Source organism: Aspergillus piperis (genome assembly GCF_003184755.1).
Source record: "Aspergillus piperis CBS 112811 unplaced genomic scaffold BO85scaffold_19, whole genome shotgun sequence".
In the NCBI taxonomy this organism is placed as follows: domain Eukaryota; kingdom Fungi; phylum Ascomycota; class Eurotiomycetes; order Eurotiales; family Aspergillaceae; genus Aspergillus; species Aspergillus piperis.
The window spans coordinates 632,007-645,968 of record NW_020291609.1 but is presented as its reverse complement, the minus strand read 5'-3'; the positions used below and the strand labels follow the sequence as shown (position 1 = coordinate 645,968).

Genomic DNA, 13,962 nt, shown 5'->3' with positions numbered 1-13,962 from the left:
CACCACAACCTCTGGGTCACTCTACACATCACGTACTTGGTAGACTTGTTGGACATGACCTGTAGCGCCACCCAACCAAGGTAGATGTCATTGAGAGAAAGTGGAGTGGATGGTGGTAGAGTTTCTTTCTTTCCTTGAAATAGACATCCCTGGTGCATACATAGCTTTTAGGACCCGGGGAAGATATGCTGTGTTTATTGCAGAGCCTCAACCCTCTAGCAAGAAACACGATACACTGAACCGATCCAATTATACTATACTGGGTTTTCAACATGGTTGTTGCAGAAACGAACCCGAAGGACGATGAGTGCAAGGGTCTATTGACTTCGATAAGCTGCACTCCTGCAAGCCCACCACCATCATCATCACCACCACCACCACCATCATCGGACGATGTGAAGCTGGAGCTGGGATATTATTCATATGAGGACGAAAAGAGGCCTGGGGTGTTATCTGAGGAGCCGGAAAAGCAGATAGGGAGTATTGGACTTCTTGTATGGATGACAATCAATATTGTCGCGACTGTTGCTATTGTAAGTTTCTGTCATGCTAGACATGAAGATGATTATTACTAGTTACTGACACACTCAATCAGGTCTTCACTAACAAATCCATCCTCTCCAATGCATCTTTCCGCAACTCACAAGTATCCTTCGCCGCCTACCATTTCACCATCACCGGGCTCACACTATGGCTAGCATCGCGGCCATTCTGCGGCTGGTTCGAACCCAAGCACGTATCGCCCTATCGAATCCTCCACCTTGTTGCGGCTATGTGCATCCAGGTCATTTTTCAGAACCTGGCTTTGGCTTACTCGTCGGTTATCTTTCACCAGCTGGCGCGGCTGCTCCTTACACCTGCTACGGCGTTGTTAAATTTTGTGCTGTTCCAGTCCAGCATCCCCAGATCGGCGTTCCTTCCCCTGGTCCTGCTCTGCACGGGAGTTGGCATCGTCTCGTACTTTGATTCACTACCGTCCGCGAAAGGCAACGATACTACGACACCAGAGGGTATTTTCTTCGCTTTGTCGGGTGTATGCGCTAGTGCACTGTACACGGTCTTGGTGGGCCGGTATCATAAGAAGCTGGAGATGAGTAGTATGCAGCTTCTACTCAATCAGGCCCCTGTCAGCGCGGCTGTCCTGCTGTGTGTTGTTCCGTGGATGGAGACGTTTCCGGAGGTTGCGACTGTCCCTGGGTCGTTGTGGACTTCGATACTTGCGGTAAGTTGACTTGGTCGTTTCTTTGTTTGACAATGAATAAGTGTAGAGAAGTGGCTGATTTATGCTTTGCAGAGTGGAATATTCGCTTGTCTGGTGAACCTGTCTCAGTTCTATATAATTGATGCTGCTGGGCCGGTTACAAGCACGGTGATCGGACAGCTCAAGACGTGCATCATTGTAGGGTTGGGATGGGTGCTGAGTGATCATGAGATTCTGCGGCAGAGTGTCGCGGGTATTTTAATGGCTTTGACGGGAATGAGCTTGTAAGTTACCTTGTCTTTCTGGTTCCTCTGATATGACTGACTTTCTGTAGATATATGAGGATAATTTTGAGGCACCAAACATGATAAATATGAGATCTGAAGGTGTATACTCCTCGGATGTTGGCATTGGGTGGATTGTACTAGGATGGGAGTGGGATTGGGGTACATATGCTCGTGTTTAAATTTTTGATTCACAAAAAATGTGGCATAACTACACTGTTTGCAATATCCTGGTCAAGCTTGGAGTAAAGATTGCTTAGAAGATGATATATAAGTGTATAACTTCAAATACAATACTATCTACACCGTCTCATATGACGGTATCGATTGAGCCATTTGCTCGATGGAAGCTGTCGGAAAGAGAATATGGCTCCCGAATTCCCTACCCTTATTCCTGTCGCTCGAAGTAAGTTTTCAAATTCTTTGAAAATCAAGGAACCATCCGCCCGGTCGATCATTAGGTGCGAGTGGGTCGTATTCGTGTGATGAACGTTTTCGGCAATGGAGCATCAGTGGATGTGACGCTGAGGTACCTGGTCCAAGTAAGACATGTCCGCCTTGACTCCATCACTGAATACGAATATTGTTGATCCACCAATGCCCACCCTGCCATTGTACATGGGACCATGTCCATATTACCTGGCCCTGGTCCAAGATTCTATCTAGGGTGAGGCGAGAACAACTTCAGGGTGGTCTCTTCTATGACAACCCCCAAACCACACTATCGCCTGATCCTTGCCCCGAAATTCAGAATCTTTGCCAAATCGCCCTGATGATACTTCATTCATCTCCTCGAGGATCCTGCCTCCAATGGCTCACATCCCAATTTAGCCGGCGTCGATTTCAGCTCTCGTTCGCCCTTGCTATTGTTCTTCTCCTCTCCTACCTCTTCCATCTTGATGTCCTCCCAACCGACTATGAGGCCCCCTTCAAAGACCACTATGCTCGCACTCTTTCAGCACGAGACCTCCTCGCCCGTCCGCTCTCCCAAGATCTCACCACCATCCCTAAGCTTATCCATCAGACGTGGTTCCCTGCCGGTAGCAACATGAGCGACGATGCCCAAACCTGGGTACGGACAATGCGCTCGCAGAATGCAGATTGGGAGTATGTACTATGGGATGACGAGACGAACCGGATGCTCGTGGAACAGTACTTTCCTTGGTTCCTGACAGATTACAACCGTCTCCCCAAGGAAATCCATCGAGCAGATGTGGTGCGCAACCTCTACATGTATCTATTCGGAGGGTAAGTCACCACCAAAACCATAAACCTCACATTCGCTAACAGCTGTAACCTCTAGAATGTACGCCGACGTTGACACAGAAGCTCTCCGGCCCGTGGAGCCTCTCTTCACCAGCCATTCCACCAACCTCGCCAAGCACAGTCAAATCCTCTCTTCAGGGCCACGCAAGAACGACCATGAATGCACACAGCGCGGCTTTGTCGGCCATATGGCACACAAAGAAGGACTGGATGGCCCTGCCGCCGTCCCTAATGGCTGGATGGCATCACCCCCCGGCCACCCTTTCTGGCTCCTGCCTGTGATCCACGTGATTGAGAATCCCAACGGGAACGGCGATGGATCTGTTGAGTCACTTACGGGGCCTGGGGCACTTGGTACTATGCTACACAAGTATTACGAGGACTTCAAGGATAGTTCGGTGCGGACGCATGTGTGTCGAACGGTGCGGCGGTGGTCACCTGCGTGGGACCTGTACTGTGGACCAGAGGGCAGTGAAGATGAGGTTGGGGCAAAGGCTGATAAGATGGTGGTGTTGCCGCGACAGCAGATCTATCCGTATAGCTGGGCGGATGATAAGCACCCTGCGTGCCTGGCGGCGTGGGGCAATCCGGACTTCAATCCGGATGAGTGTAAGCGGTGGATTGATGTGGATGAGTGGCCGAGTTATTTCATTACATATTGTACGCATTCGTGGTGAGGAAGCATGGAAGTAAGTAGGATCTGATGTGCTGGTTTCTGGGCAATAGACCGATTGGTATTGTAGATTGGTGTTTTAGGTTGATAGTTTTCTTGCTTATCAATAGTTCAAGCTTTTATGGTTATGCTGATCGGAATGTATGGATCTGCCTGAAGAGAACTGCCATTGTATGGCTGGCACAAGCCATGTGTTGTCACTCTTACTCTTTGACATACAAAGCCAAGAATCTTCACTTGTGAATATGCTAGCTCCAACATAAATACTATTAGCCAATGTCTCAATAGTGAATAGATATACAGACATAAAGACTGAAAGGGTGAAACATCCAAGTTTGCAGGCTCCAGCTTCAAGGATGCCCATTCCCAAAACGGAACTGTCACCCTTTTCCGTGCTCTGATTGGTCAATGGGGCCAATGTCCGCAAGCGTCAGCCCTACTCGATTACCACTATACTACTACTAGACTAGTATACAGAATACAGTTAGAACATCTTCCGAGCTTCCGGTAGGCAACTGGGTTGCCCCGTCAAGGTTGGCCAACTTTTCACCAGACATTCTACAATTTTCTCATCCAGTCTCACCCCATCCCTGTTAGTCGGACAGTCTAGCTCAACGACGTAAGCATGACCAAAGAATACTATTTAGAATCAGCTCAGCTTACGATCCCCTTTCTCATACTAAAATCTCTCTGGAGATCCACCCGCTCCGAAGTTCCCCCATTGCCCCTGAATCCGGGTGTTAATCAGCATCGATACCCACAATGACAATATTGAGATTTGAGAGTTGGATTGCTACCCGGCCCCTGATCCACCAGCCCCATCCGAGGTTCCTTAGAATCAGGTCACCAGGTGGTAGCAAATGGATCGCGCGCGCGACAACCTAGGCTAGTCCCTCATAAGTAGCCGCCAGTGGACCTGCTACAAATAAACGCCCCCAAAACACTGGAGACCAATCAGATTCCGTTCATTTGGACCCCTGCTACGACCTGACCAATAAAAGCAGCTTTTAAATGGCCGCCTACGGACCTGCTGAAGCTTGATTGATGCAGCTGTGCAGTTGCAATGAATGAATCATGCAGAGTAGGGTTACACCCAAGCCTTCCTCCTACGGACGAGACCCCGTCAAAACCCGCAAACGTCCCAGGGTCACACTCTTTCCTTCGTTTAGCCCCAGACCCTGATTTTCTCGGTCCAGACTATCCCGGCGTTGCAGTGGTTGCCAGTTCCATGGAAATAGACCTAGCACCTAGCAGAAGGAAGTAGTGCTATCCACCACTACTAGTACTAGATATATCCAGGTTTGACCGTGAGATGGTTCTTTTGGCGGAGTGAAACGCCCCCAATGGCCACCACGCGCTTCTTTGGAGACCCTGTTTATTAGTATTACTTTTGTGTCAACTGGAAGGCCTGTTAGAGTCCCTCCCAATAATGGCGATCCTGGATATTCCGCCCAAGGAGGCTTCAGTATGGCCTGTTACACTGGGCATTCTGTATGTAGTCTACCAGTCAGCCAAAGTCACCAGCGTTAACCATTGAATGTAGGTCGTGGGTGTTTTGGTCGAACTTGACCATTTTATTCAATAAATGGGTGATTGAGTCCACTGAATTTAGTACGTGAATTACTCCAATCCACTGTACTCACTACGGACATGAACATCCCACTAACATTTTCCAGGATACCGTGAGTTTGTCTTTATGATGTGAGGGAGTGTATCAAGACAGTCTAACCAACAATCCCAACCCAGCAATCATCCTAACAACATGGCATCTCGTCTTCGCAACCCTTGCTACTCAACTTCTCGCCCGAACCACCACCATGCTCGACGGTCGAAAGAGAATGCGCATGGACGGCCGAACCTACGTCCGCATGATTATCCCCATCGGCATTCTTTACAGCGGTAGTCTCGTCTGCAGCAACATCGTCTACCTCTATCTGAATGTTTCCTTTATCCAAATGCTCAAAGTACGCCTCCCATCGCCCCCAATATGATTTGGCAATACTAAGGAATCAAAAACAGGCCTGTGGCCCAATAGTAACCCTCCTCACCAGCTGGGCCTGGCACGTCAAAACCCCCTCGCTCGAATCCTTCCTAAACATCCTCCTCATCGCCTTCAGTGTCGCCCTCGCCGTCGCCGGCGAAGTCCAATTCTCCTGGCTCGGCGTCATCTACCAACTCGCCAGCCTTGTCTTCGACGCCAACCGTCTTGTCATGATCCAGATCCTCCTGTCAGACGAGGGCCAGAAAATGGATCCCCTAGTGACTCTGTACTACTCTGCACCGGTGTGCGCTTTCACGAACTTTATGATCGCGTTTTATACTGAGCTGCGCGGGTTCAGTTGGAGTGTGGTTGGGGAGACTGGGTTCGGGGTGTTGTTAGCGAATGCCGCGGTGGGGTTCATGTTGAATGTGTCGATTTTTGTTTTGGTATGCATATCCCTTTTCTTACTGTTTTGGCTGGTGATGAGGTGGTGATTGTGTGTGTGTGAGTGCTAATGAACCTGGGTATGTCTAGATTGGGAAGACATCCGGTTTAACTATGACGCTGGTCAGTGTGCCAAAGAACATTCTGTTGATTGTTTGTTCTGTGGTGATTTGGGGCACGCAGATCACTTCGCTTCAAATGGTGGGATATGCGATTGCGCTGTTGGGGTTGTTGTATTATTCTCTGGGGTGGGCGACTATTAGGAGGGCATATGATTCTGGGTATGTCAGGCTATCTGGGAGACAAGCCGAGAGGGTGGAGAAAGAGGAGGAGAATGTATAGAGTGGAGGAGATGCGGTTTCTTGATGGCTTTTATTTTGGTGTTGTAGATTGAGGGTTTTAGGTCGGCGTTTAGAGAGGTATGTAATATAGGATAATATCATACTACTTCAGTATTTTGAATTTTCTGAACTCATAAGTCTATATCAGCTTTATATGGCTACAATCATGGGCTAATAGACAGCGAAAGTCTATGAGGATCGGTATGAAAGCTCAATTAGACTATACAGCAACGTGCAGAAAGAATGCTATGATACAGCACACTATTGACAATAACCTCAGCACCCTATAGGTGCTTTAGTGTATGCATCATGAGAACACCAAGTAGGGTTGTCTATTGCGATCCGATTAGCATACTGCTCATACAGTAGCTCCCGAGGCGCTGCACCGTCGGAACAAAGCCCGGGGAGTGGATCCAGGATGTCGCGGGGTGGGGACCGGAATTGCGCCGACCAGCGGGGAAGACATTACGAGTAAGCAGTTCTACTATATCTACCATCCTTTCCCAGAAAAAGTTCTAGTGACACTTGGATAGTCACATCTTTCTCACCCTCTAGTCTCGTTAGCAAACTCACCATGGACCAGTTGAACGACATTGGTGGCCGATTGGCCCTTATCACCGGCGCCTCAGGAGGGTAAACTCTCTTCCACTCCCATCCATACCACGTTTGAAGTCAACAATCCATTATTAACACATAAATATCATAGAATCGGCGCCGCCTGTGCCCGCCAACTAGCCGCCAAATCCGTGCACCTAGCCCTCACCTATTCATCCAATTCGACATCCATAACCACCCTTCAGAAAGAGCTCCAAAACGAACACCCCGCCCTCGTTATCACTATCCACCAAGTCGACGTCTCCTCACCCACCCAGATCACCACCCTTTTCAGCGAGATCCAATCCCAACACAACAACCGCACCCCGGACATCCTCATCTCCAATGCCGGGTACGGCAAACGGGTCCCGCAAGTATGGGACATCACGACGGAGGAATTCGATTACACTCTGACCGTGAATCTACGGGCCTCGTTCCTGCTCGTCAAGGGGGTAGTCGAGCACATGAAGGCGCAGCGCTGGGGACGGATTATCTTCATGTCGTCGATTGCGGGGTATGGGGGTGGCATTAATGGGTGTCATTATGCGGCCTCAAAGGCAGGGTTGACGGGGATGATGAAGAACCTGGCAACGAGGTTAGCAGAGTACAATATTAGTGTCAATGATGTTGCGCCGGCGATGATTGGGGATACAGGGATGATCCCTAATGCTGAGGCCATTCCGGAGGTGGCAAGCACAATTCCCCTGGGGAGGTTGGGGTTGCCGGAGGAGGTGGCTAATGTTGTCACTATGTTAGTGAAGACGGGGTATATGACGGGGCAGAGTTTGCTGTTGGCGGGAGGGTTGAAATGATAGGTTTCTTCGATTAATATAGATGTATGGATTTATTTCAATTTCATCTTTATGTTCTTTGACTCGATCGCGCCCGCTATGTAAATTTGTATGGATGGATGTGGGCTGTTTCTCTGAGGATTTTGGACACGAGCCTTATTCTTTGTTTCTGGTCGCTAGCTCATCGATCGTTATTAAGTTTAGGTTATCGCATGAGCAAAGGGACAGTATATCCAGAAAGTTTAGCTTTCCGCAACATATGAATAAATTACTAGTCATGAAAGCATGTGCTACTTAGCTAAGGACCCATAGAACACGACCAGTCAGAGAGCCACGATAGCTCATTACAACACGAGAAAGTACACTTGACAAATACACAGACAGATGTCAATAGGTACTATCAGATTGTTAGATGCGCTCTTGATTCCTCAACTGTATCGTGAATTCCACACATATGGAAGGCTTGCTCAATTTCACTTCATTCCAACATTCCAAACAGGCAATTCCAATCCTATGCTACATCGCTAGTTCTATGACACCGTGAGTACTGGAACAATAACCAGTCATTATCTACTGCCTCTTACAGAGGGGATGTTGTGATCCAGGAGAGAGATGATGTGTATTCCCAAAAGGGTATGTGTGGATGGTTAGGTATATAGTTATACTGCCATCGGGAAGCCGTCATGCTGACATCATTGCCGTTGCATCGCGACGATTTCGATCACATTTCCATCGCGAAGAAAAAGAAAATGGCTACAAACTCACAAGATTCAACAACTTGAACAGTAGCCAGAATGTTCGTTATTACATTTTTGCACTGGATAGCAGACTATCTGCTGTCTTTGGTTAAGATGGTAAGTCTTATCCCATGTCGCGTACCACAGCAATTAACGGGTCTTAGGTCCAAAATAGAGAGGTTGGATGGATCACCATAGAGCGCAAGGTAACTTCCTCGCTGATCGCTCTAATACATGCGCCGTACTTACAGGAGACAGACCGGTAAACACATGCGGGAACAGCAGCCGCTATGGAAGAAGCTTAAGCTGCTTCTCTTATTCAACCCGTTAACAGAATGGCTGGACACCACCCACCTGATGCGATTATACCTGCATCATACTGCCATTGAAGAAGGTAGCATCTTTACTTCCCCTTTGTCTGTGTCTCTTTTTCTCGAGACCCAGCGTTGACCCCAGCAGGCAAACAAGAAGCCACCCCTGCATCTCGGAAACGCATCAAGGCCTTTGTTGACTTCTACCACATCAACATGAACGACTTCACCCCTTCCGACATAACAGCCTATGCAACATTCGAGGACTTCTTCGTACGTGCCCACAAGCCCGGCTCACGCCCAATCTACCGTAAAGACGACCCCACGGCTGCCGTGATAGTTGCCGACTCGCGCGTTGTTGCCTACGAAGCCGTAGCCGAGAGCAAGAAGATCTGGATCAAGGGGAATGATTTCTCCATCACGAATCTGGTAATGGATAAGCAGTTGGGCCCGAAGTTCGCGGACGGCCCGGTGGCGAGTTTTCGGTTGTCGCCGCAGGATTATCATCGGTATCATAGTCCGGTTTCGGGGACTATCAAGCAGTTTCGAAGCATGCCGGGGGACTATTATGAGGTGGATCCGATAGCGTTGCAGAGTCAGGTGGACATCTTGACGAGGAATGCGAGGGATTATGTGGTTATTGAAACGAAGGAGTTTGGGGAAGTGCTTTTTGTGGCTATTGGGGCTTCGCAGGTGGGGACAGTCAGGTATGCACTTTATGAGTTGTGGGTGCCAGTTGAAGAGTGCTAATGGTTAATAGGATTCATCCGCAGTATCAGCAATCGGGGACTCAGATACACAAGGGTGATGAGCTTGGGATCTTCCAGTTTGGAGGGTCGTCCATTATTGTGGCATTCCAGAAGGGTCGTATACAGTTTGATGAGGACATTTTGAAAGCGAGTAAGAACGCCATTGCTGTTGATGTTGAAGTGGGGATGAGTCTGGGTCGGGCTTTAGGTGAGAAAGTACATGACGAGCTATAGTATCCGTGAGTAGCTAGTGGATGCCATGCTGGAAGCAGGACAATATTAGTGTTGTGCTTGTGCCCTTTTATTAGTCAAGGTAAAATTCGGTAGACGGACTAGGGGGCCATGGTGGACCTAAGATACCCGTCATCAAAGAATATATATTCAGTATGATAAATATGTGACAATGACGATCCTGGATGGTAATTTGCAGTAGGGTTTATCTACTACTAGTCCTTCACAAGCACCCGTCTCCGCAGTAGATGAACAGTGTTCATCAACAACCCATCATGAAGGAAGCGGGTGCCACCAACAAACCAAGCGTGAGATACCTAACTTTGATAGGCATGACGACAGAAAGAAAGGAAAACAGCTCATGTGAGCTACTAGTAGTTGGATGATCCACTCAGCTATGTTGGTTGATCATCTACCACTTCGGTATGTGGGCCAGTGGTTATCACGTGACAGCCCCATACCCACTTTCTCCAGCCCAGTCGGTGGCCACCTCAACTACTGCCTATCTATCTATCTACAGGATGGCGCCGGTTATCTAAAGCGACCCTGTTTCCATCATTATTATCTCTCAGCATCATCCCTGTATCTTTGTTCATCACTGCATCGCCATGAAAGGCCTTCGAGGGCAGAATAAAAAGCCTTCCTGGGGGAACACAAGACTATCCGACCTGCTATGGTCGGTGACACTACTTCCAGGTCTGATCTCCGCTTATCAGCCCGTATACCTCGGATCCCGACCAGCGTCGCCCTTCCTCCCTCCTCAGATCCCGCTGGGTGACTCGCCCCCCCTCTCAGACACCCACGAATTCACGCTTCGCCATATCTTCCACCGAGGAACTTATCAAGATCCTGATCTCCATCGCCGGCTAGATATCACGCCAGACACTCGTCTTCGGGCCGTCTCAGACGAAGGAGTCGAAACCGATGTCGTCACACCGAATACTCCGCTGGTTGCTTCGTCACAACCGCTCACAATCGAAAGACTTGCAGACCGACGCCTGTCGGTCATTGAAGAACACCTAGTGACTGCACGATCCTCGGGCTCGGCAGTGGCGCTGTCGCCGTCCGATTGGGTCATGGATACGCTGCCGGGCCCGAATGTCACAGAGAAGAAGACGGTCGTTGCTTTGGCAATGATGACGGCGAATGACTACATCGAGGTACCTGGGACCGGGGATTGGCAGGATATTCATGGTCGGTTCAACCACTCTGGAAGTTTTGGGTGGCAAGGAGACGGGCTCCGAGGTCACGTATATGCCGATAAGACCAATAGCACGGTGGTCATCTCCCTCAAGGGAACTTCACCGGCCTTGTTCGATGGCGAGGGCACTACTACAAATGATAAAATCAACGACAATCTATTCTTCAGCTGCTGCTGTGGCCAGGGAGGCTCTTACCTCTGGCGGCAAGTCTGCGATTGCCAGACAACCCTGTACAATGCGAACCTGACGTGCATTGTTGAGGCGATGCTTGATGAGAACCGATATTATCGCGCCTCAATCGACCTTTACTCTAATATCACCGAGATGTACCCAAATGCCAACGTTTGGCTGACCGGCCATTCTTTGGGTGGTGCGGTGTCCAGCTTGCTAGGCTTGACATTTGGGGTACCAGTCGTTACCTTCGAAGCTGTTCCGGAAGCACTCCCAGCAGCTCGTTTGGGTCTTCCCAGTCCGCCAGGGCATGACTCACGTTACCCTCAGTCACGTAAGAACACTGGATCATATCATTTCGGACATACGGCAGACCCGGTCTACATGGGAACTTGCAATGGAGTTAGCTCAGTTTGTACCTGGGGTGGCTACGCCATGGAATCCGCATGCCATACTGGCCAGATGTGTGTCTATGACACTGTTGAAGACAAGGGCTGGCGTGTTGGTCTCAGCAAACATCGCATTAACTATGTCATCGCGAATGTTCTTGCTGGCTACGACGATGTGCCTCCCTGTGCGCCTGAAGAGGAGTGCTACGATTGCGAACTCTGGAAGTTTTTCCGCAGTAACGGCTCTGAAATTACTACTACCACCTCAGCCACATCTACATCCACGTCTACTACGACTAGCAGAACATCTACCTGCAAGACTCCCGGATGGTGGGGCTGCTTGGATCCAACCACGACTGGCGAGACAACGTCGACCTCCACCTCCACCTCCACCTGCAAGACCCCTGGCTGGTTTGGCTGCAAAGATCCAACAACCACCTCGGATATTACATCTGCACCAACAATCACCACAACTGAACCTCCCATGACCTCGACCACGACCTGCAAGACCCCCGGCTGGTTCGGCTGCAAGGATGAAACAACAACTCCAGTGATGATTGCACCTGCAGCAACCCTCACCATAACTGAGCCTCCCGTGACCTCGACTCCTACCGGCAAGCACTTGGGCAGGTTCTGAACTCCCTCAGAGTGAAGGGTCGGTTTGACTCACCTTTCGAACTTGCTTCCTCTGCCTTCACAGCCGCCCGAAGAGACAAGCTGGATGGCGGGCAGAAGACTATGTGTACGCTTAAGGCATGAGCACCAACTATGCCGGCAAGCATAAAAATAAACAGCTCCCATGTCGAGCAACACCTGAATGAACTTCACGCCGGCACTGGCCCCACGAGACGCTTTGCCAGACATCCTCCACACCTGGTTTGACACCGAGTAAACCTTATGAGCCCGAAAGTTTAAATCCCTTTTCACTCTTCCCAGTTCGCGTCGCGACGCGCTTCATGTGACATAACGCATCTTGGTACGACTATCAGCATTGCTAGACAAGCGTGATTTTGGCGTTTTGAGTTTCCATTGATTCCCTTTCTTTTTGGCTATTTCTCAGTGGTCCATTTGGCATCGCTGTCATACCATTTTACATTGAGTACTCGCCGTGGCACAGAGAAGCTGGCAAACGGATTGTCCCAATTCATGGCGAAATCATCAGCGGAGAATTTGGGGGCCCATAAACGAGGCGTATCTACCAGCTTGTAAAAAGAATCTGCAACTTCTAGCTGACCGGCCTCTCGGTAAGCGAGAGCAAGGAACATAGCAGACAAATCGCTGCCCATGTTCAATCCCAGCTCCCACCACTCGAGAGCAAGATTATTGTAGTATTCGTGAGGTGCCAGACCACGGACAATACTGGAGTAAAGAGTTTCCAATCTACCCTTTTTGAGTACCTCGCTAGAGTCTTCTTCCGACCGCGGAACAAACGTCTTCTCTCCCCGACGGGGAAACAGTCCTCTCGCAGTAAGGTAGTAGAAATGGGCCAAAGAGACGCAAGCACTGGGAACACCGGCCATTGCAGCCTGATGCATGTACTGCTCGTACTTCTCATAATCACCAGCCTCAAACATCGCGGACGCATAACTCGACAAGTAGTTGGGCTCTTGGTAATCCACTCCTGCCAGACGGGCCAGCTCATCTCTGCTAACGCCCCAACTCACACCCTTCTTCTTCAGCCCCTCCTGTAGTTGAATATACGTCGGCCACACCTGGGGAATGTTGTAGAACGAAAGAGGCGTCTCCAGGCCCTCCACTCGTGTCGAAGGATAAATGGTGGACATGAGCTCATCCATAAACGGCACCGCGCTTTCATGTTCCCCGCGGGCAATCAGCGTTCTCACATAAACATGCATAGCACGAGGATCACGTTCTTGCAACGCCCATTGTTCAACTTTATCCAGGAATTGAGTGCGTAGGGGGTAATTCGGATGCGCCTCGTCGAGGTTCCGTTGGGCGAGCATAAGGGCAGGAGATCTTGCGCCTGCGAGAGCACAAGCACTGTGGAGCCAAACTTCCAGGGCCCGATTATCGGGACTCAGTAGGCACCTCGAAACGTTCCAGATAACCTCGACATTGGTGGAAATTGCGCGAATCGCACGTGCGGATGGAGGCTGGGAATAGGCGGTGCGCAGTAGGGATTGTGCGATTTGTTTGTATTTGTCGAGACTCAGCTTCGCGCGACCGTAGCTTCCCTCGTAGCTGTGGGTTTCCTTCCACCGGTCATAGTGTTCCTCCACGGTCTTCTCCAGCCTTTGTAGCATTTTCTCGACATCGCCTTGGACAGTGTGGGCGAATACGCCGTCAATTGTGAAGACGGCTTGTCTCCGAGTGGATTGAGCCTTCCGCGCGATGGGAGATCGTGGCGCTGCATTACAGGGCGTCGTCGTATGGAAAGATTTGGCTCCATAGCGCGAGGGTCGGCAATGGCGGGTAGAATGGCTCAGGGGAGGGGAAGTGCGCGTCAGGGAGAGGGCTTCCGGGTGCAATTGTAGGCGACATTGTCGCAGGACAGAGGAGGTCCGGGTAAGGGACATGATGAGGACGTTAATCAGCCGTAAGTGGGAGATCTCGAGAGGTCACTTGCGTGAGAACCC

The 13,962-nt window shown here is 49.9% G+C and overlaps 5 protein-coding genes across 5 annotated transcripts; 4 read left to right on the top strand and 1 right to left on the bottom strand.

Moving 5' to 3' along the window:
* Window positions 1-272: 272 nt before the first annotated feature.
* On the top strand, window positions 273-3,562 carry BO85DRAFT_404033 (uncharacterized protein; the record flags this gene model as incomplete). The annotated part of the gene is made up of 5 exons (XM_025657256.1): window positions 273-533; window positions 596-1,222; window positions 1,295-1,485; window positions 2,317-2,733; window positions 2,789-3,562. 5 exons carry the CDS (start codon window positions 273-275, stop codon window positions 3,426-3,428), a joined length of 2,136 nt encoding a protein of 711 aa, XP_025512471.1. The 3' UTR covers window positions 3,429-3,562.
* A 1,025-nt stretch (window positions 3,563-4,587) lies between these two features.
* On the top strand, window positions 4,588-7,657 carry BO85DRAFT_427650 (SDR family oxidoreductase). Its single transcript, XM_025658166.1, has 10 exons — window positions 4,588-4,915; window positions 4,968-5,035; window positions 5,101-5,106; window positions 5,171-5,388; window positions 5,444-5,851; window positions 5,940-6,185; window positions 6,239-6,272; window positions 6,568-6,661; window positions 6,746-6,823; window positions 6,897-7,657. Exons 1-10 carry the CDS (start codon window positions 4,854-4,856, stop codon window positions 7,594-7,596), a joined length of 1,914 nt encoding a protein of 637 aa, XP_025512470.1. The 5' UTR covers window positions 4,588-4,853; the 3' UTR covers window positions 7,597-7,657.
* A 689-nt stretch (window positions 7,658-8,346) lies between these two features.
* Window positions 8,347-9,611, top strand: BO85DRAFT_427646 (putative phosphatidylserine decarboxylase). The gene is made up of 5 exons (XM_025658165.1): window positions 8,347-8,429; window positions 8,477-8,518; window positions 8,571-8,706; window positions 8,772-9,330; window positions 9,384-9,611. The coding sequence occupies exons 1-5, from the start codon at window positions 8,370-8,372 to the stop codon at window positions 9,604-9,606; spliced, it is 1,020 nt and encodes a 339-aa protein (XP_025512469.1). The 5' UTR covers window positions 8,347-8,369; the 3' UTR covers window positions 9,607-9,611.
* A 450-nt stretch (window positions 9,612-10,061) lies between these two features.
* Window positions 10,062-12,017, top strand: atg15 (triglyceride lipase ATG15). The gene has a single exon (XM_025653814.1). It carries the CDS (start codon window positions 10,212-10,214, stop codon window positions 12,000-12,002), a length of 1,791 nt encoding a protein of 596 aa, XP_025512468.1. The 5' UTR covers window positions 10,062-10,211; the 3' UTR covers window positions 12,003-12,017.
* Window positions 12,018-12,269: 252 nt separating this feature from the next.
* BO85DRAFT_105077 (uncharacterized protein) lies at window positions 12,270-13,952 on the bottom strand. The gene has a single exon (XM_025653815.1). The coding sequence runs from the start codon at window positions 13,900-13,902 to the stop codon at window positions 12,415-12,417; it is 1,488 nt and encodes a 495-aa protein (XP_025512467.1). The 5' UTR covers window positions 13,903-13,952; the 3' UTR covers window positions 12,270-12,414.
* Between the last annotated feature and the right edge of the window lie 10 nt (window positions 13,953-13,962).

What these genes read in the sequence shown, in the direction of transcription:
- BO85DRAFT_105077 (XM_025653815.1), bottom strand. Translation starts at nt 13,902, where the DNA reads ATGTCCCTTACCCGGACCTCCTCTGTCCTGCGACAATGTCGCCTACAA.
- atg15 (XM_025653814.1), top strand. Translation starts at nt 10,212, where the DNA reads ATGAAAGGCCTTCGAGGGCAGAATAAAAAGCCTTCCTGGGGGAACACA.
- BO85DRAFT_427650 (XM_025658166.1), top strand. Translation starts at nt 4,854, where the DNA reads ATGGCGATCCTGGATATTCCGCCCAAGGAGGCTTCAGTATGGCCTGTT. An exon ending in CCTTTATCCAAATGCTCAAA is followed by an intron (nt 5,389 to 5,443) that starts GTACGCCTCCCA and finishes AATCAAAAACAG; the next exon opens with GCCTGTGGCCCAATAGTAAC. An exon ending in GTCGGCGTTTAGAGAGGTAT is followed by an intron (nt 6,273 to 6,567) that starts GTAATATAGGAT and finishes GTAGCTCCCGAG; the next exon opens with GCGCTGCACCGTCGGAACAA.
- BO85DRAFT_427646 (XM_025658165.1), top strand. Translation starts at nt 8,370, where the DNA reads ATGTTCGTTATTACATTTTTGCACTGGATAGCAGACTATCTGCTGTCT. An exon ending in TGCTGTCTTTGGTTAAGATG is followed by an intron (nt 8,430 to 8,476) that starts GTAAGTCTTATC and finishes AACGGGTCTTAG; the next exon opens with GTCCAAAATAGAGAGGTTGG. An exon ending in TCGCAGGTGGGGACAGTCAG is followed by an intron (nt 9,331 to 9,383) that starts GTATGCACTTTA and finishes AATGGTTAATAG; the next exon opens with GATTCATCCGCAGTATCAGC.